Raw genomic sequence first — 3,847 nt, 5'->3', positions numbered from 1 at the left:
GTGCATGAGTCCACCGCAGCCAAATGAATCCGGTCCAAATACCCTCCAAATCAAATTCCCCTTTCCGCAAGCCATTCCTTCATTCCATGCGCCCTGCCCCTCATCCGCACGTGCCCACTCACGCAAACCGCCATAGACAGATGGTGGCCGCCCAACGCTCCGGCAAAACATGTCCAGCACGCACTCGCATAACAAATAACATGCGCAAACACACGGCACGACGGCGGAGAAGCGCACACCGAAAGGATGAGGCCCTCCACAGCAGTCACAGCCCACCGCACGCATCACACCCGTAGGAAGAGTGACTCGTGGTGCGCGCTCCCTCTCTCCTCCTTCTCTTCATGCCCACGGAGGAAGCAGCTGCCACCCGCAACCGCCAGCACACGCCACAAAAGAAGCATCCAAATCGAATGAAATGTGCATTTTGTGCGTGCATGTGGTTGTGTGTGCCTGCAGACACACAAAGCAAAGAAGTGGAAAAGAGGAAGCAGAGTATGTGGAGAGGCGCACAAAAATGTACAGCGGAGGTGCGTGGCGGAAGCAACAAGAAGAAGACCGCTCAAACTCATGACTGCACTGCCGTCCAAGCAGTGGCAATTCACACAAGATTTATTTAAAACAAAAAGAAAACCATCCCCTTCATCTTACACAAACCCCATCACACAAAATAATTATAAATAAAAAAAAGAAATCGTCCATTACTGTTCCACACAAATTTAAAAAAGCAGCTGGCTGCCGTGTGGCCACACCGAACTGTCTGTATATATTTTGCCCAAAAAATTTAAAAATTAAAAATATATTTAAATCTCTTTCAACCGTCCGACCCTCTGTGTGTCCGCACACCGTTTATATTTCATGGGGTCATCTGCGTGTTGCTGCTCCCCTCAGCCCTCTCATCGGCGTGCGAGTGCGGCCCGCAGAGCACAGTCACTCGTGTGTGTGGGGACTGAGAAAAGCACGCAGACATGACGGGAGTCGCGTCTCTCCATCGGGAGAGTGAGCGCAGCAAAAGAAAAAAAAACACGGCGGCAGGGTGTGGCTGTGTGTGTGGCGCTGCGGGTGTCTGCCCGCCCTGGCAGCAAAGAAAACAAAACAAGAGGGAGAGAAATGTGTGCTCCGCCCCACAGGCCCTCGTCGCACGCCCACACGTCACGGCTCCCTCAGCGCGCCGTTCGTCGCGGCCCCTCCTCATGCGTGCAGCAGGCGAGGCGCACAGGGCCGTCGTCATGAGCGTGTCGGTGGTGTGCGAGTGGAGCAGTTGGGCGGAAACACACGGCACCCCTCACAGGAAGAGTGCAGCAACAAACAATTAAAAGAGTAGAAAATAAAAAACGTCCATCGTGATTGCCCCAAAAGCAAAAAAAAAAAAAGATATGGGGGAATGAAAAATAAAAAAACAGACGAAAATAAATAACGGAAAAAAAGATTTTTAAGGACACACACGCGCAAAACGAAAAAAAATCATGAATTACAAACAGAAAGCAAGAAAAGAAAATTATATTAAGGAAAAAGTTAGTTCTTGGAATTAATTCCGTGCAGGGGAGGCCGCAAGTGTCCCACGCGGCAGCCAGTCACGCCTCACAGAGCCGCAAACCCCCACAGTCCCAACAGAAGAAGCAGCGATGGCAGCAGTCCGTTCTCATGCATGGTGCAGGCATCGGTGTTATTCCCCTGCGACACATTTCCGAGGCTGCTGCTGAGGGCCGCAGCCTTTACGTCCCCGTTCTGTGCGTGGATCCCCTCCTTCTGCCCATCCGTTCCTCCTTCTCTTGTCTCCACCGTTGGCTCGCCATCAGAAAAAGAACCGCCATCCACAGTTTGAGTTCCATCAGAAGATTCTTCTGACACCAACTGGGTTGCGGACACCTCTTCTCCTGAGGAAGTCTTGGCACTGGGCACTGTTGGTGCGGATACACCGTTCACACCACTGCTCTCCAACGACTGTCTCGGTTCCTCCGGTCGTCCACCAGGAGAAGTCTCAATCGCGCCTCCCTCAACAGACCCGTCCAACTGAACTGGAATATTGGCTTTATTCGGGTTAAACGCAGTAATCTCATCTTCATCCAACGGGCGGTTGTACAGCAGGACGTTCGTCACAGTCACAGACACTTCTTCTCGACTTTCTTTGTTTTCTCCATCCCCTCCAATGTAGAAGTGGGAGATCTCTTTCGACTCACCATTGCCCAATGCACATTCTCCATTCCCCACACGCTGACCATCGACATACACGGAGCCCTGGGTGCCGTTCTGAAGCACAATGGCCACCTGGTACTGTGTCCCTGTCTCCCAGCCGCTGCTGAGCTCCTCAGGGTTTCCGTCACAGCACAGTACATGCCACTTCTTTTCGCTGTTGTACGACAGTCCCAGCAGTACATTATTTTCATCGCCATTCATCTTCGCACCCATCAAAGAGACGCTGCCACTCTTCGGCACATTGTCGATGGACACCGTCGCCACAAGAGTGAAGTTGTAGTTCGCGAAGTGGTACAGCTGATTCTCCCCTTGACTGCCAACAGGCCACTCCGCCCCTGCGCCACGCCCAGTGAACTTCACGCCATTTTTCGTGCTGGCCAATGCTGCCGCTGATGTCCCGTCATTATTCTTTACTGTGGCGTTCACGCCGAGGTACTCGTCCCTCCATGTGTTCTCAGAGAGGTTGCCGGACAAAAAGCCAACCAGCCCAGCCGTGATCTTAGCAGCACTGCAGGCATCGCCGGTTGAGGCACGCTCCTTCTGAGCACTTAATGAGGTGCACAGTTTGGAGACACGGCCGTCCACATCCTTCCAGGTCGCCAGCACCTCCTTCACACGCTTCAGCTGCTCTGTCAAAAGCACAGAGACCATACCGGGTGATGGTTTCCCTTCATCACTGCCCTTCTTCTTCTCGTACAGTGCAATCAACTCCTCATCATTATCATCAGTTTTACCACTGTTGTACAACAGGGAGCTGGCGGCAGCGTCATCATCTTCACCGGATACCGGCCCAATATCAACAACGTGCGTATTGTCCGTCAGCCAAAGATGAAGTTTGCCCTTTTCTTTGCCGTCCTTCTCTGAATACACCGGCAGAGTGACGAGCATCACTTTTTTATCATCAACACCATCATCTCCAACAGTCGCTGTGATGAACCCGCTTCTAACGAGTTTCACATTTCCCTTGTGTTTGTTGCCCCACACACGCGAGAGTGTCCCGAGGGCCTCCGTCCACGACTCCCCCTTGTCACCGATCTCGTACACCCTGCGAGGGCCACCAGCACACGCAGTCATCATGATGAGTTTTCCCTCCTCCCACTCCACGACGGAGGGGTCACTGCAGCCACCGTCAGACATCCCCTTCGACAGCGTCCAATCCGTAGCTTCCTTCGACTGTATGATCAGTGAGACAGTCTTCACATCCACTACAGTGCCCTCCGCCGCCTTCTTCGTGCCTTCCACAGGAAACACAAGAGTCTCGTCCTTCATCTTAACACCCGATCCACCGCTTCCAATCAGCCTTGTCCAGGAATCGAGCTGTGTGCCAAAAAGTCTTTGCGGGGAACTTTCAGTAACTTCCCAGTCAATTTTCTTGCTATTTGTATCCCCACCACTATTGACGCTCCCTTTCACCAGCAAAAGTCCCAATTGAGCCGCGTCAGGCTTGGCATCCTGTCGAGGAGCGGCAACTCTATTGTAGACTCCAACAAGCATGTAAATATCATCCCCCTTCAAAACTGTTGTTGGTCGGCTCACATCTACTTTCTTCTTTTGACCTCCGGAAGCACCTTCCTCCAGTACTTGTGTCCAAACTTTGGGTTTTTCCAGAACTTCCTCCTGTGTCTCAGCAGTTTCTGTCGTGAGAAGTGGGATG

General features: G+C 52.2%; 1 protein-coding gene across 1 annotated transcript, besides 4 other annotated features; it reads right to left on the bottom strand.

Moving 5' to 3' along the window:
• Positions 1 to 3,847: a sequence feature (areas not merged during assembly with more than two copies in the genome that could not be assigned to a particular haplotype).
• Positions 665 to 687: a sequence feature (AT_rich).
• Positions 775 to 806: a sequence feature (AT_rich).
• Positions 1,352 to 1,426: a sequence feature (T-rich).
• Tc00.1047053511917.10 (trans-sialidase, putative) lies at positions 1,579 to 3,847 on the bottom strand (the record flags this gene model as incomplete). The annotated part of the gene is made up of 1 exon (XM_798058.1): positions 1,579 to 3,847. A coding segment is annotated over one exon (2,269 nt), but the record flags the coding sequence as incomplete, so codon positions are not given.

Source organism: Trypanosoma cruzi, genomic scaffold, assembly GCF_000209065.1.
Source record: "Trypanosoma cruzi strain CL Brener 1047053517191 genomic scaffold, whole genome shotgun sequence".
NCBI lineage: Eukaryota > Euglenozoa > Kinetoplastea > Trypanosomatida > Trypanosomatidae > Trypanosoma > Trypanosoma cruzi.
This window is presented reverse-complemented; position numbering and strand designations above follow the sequence as displayed.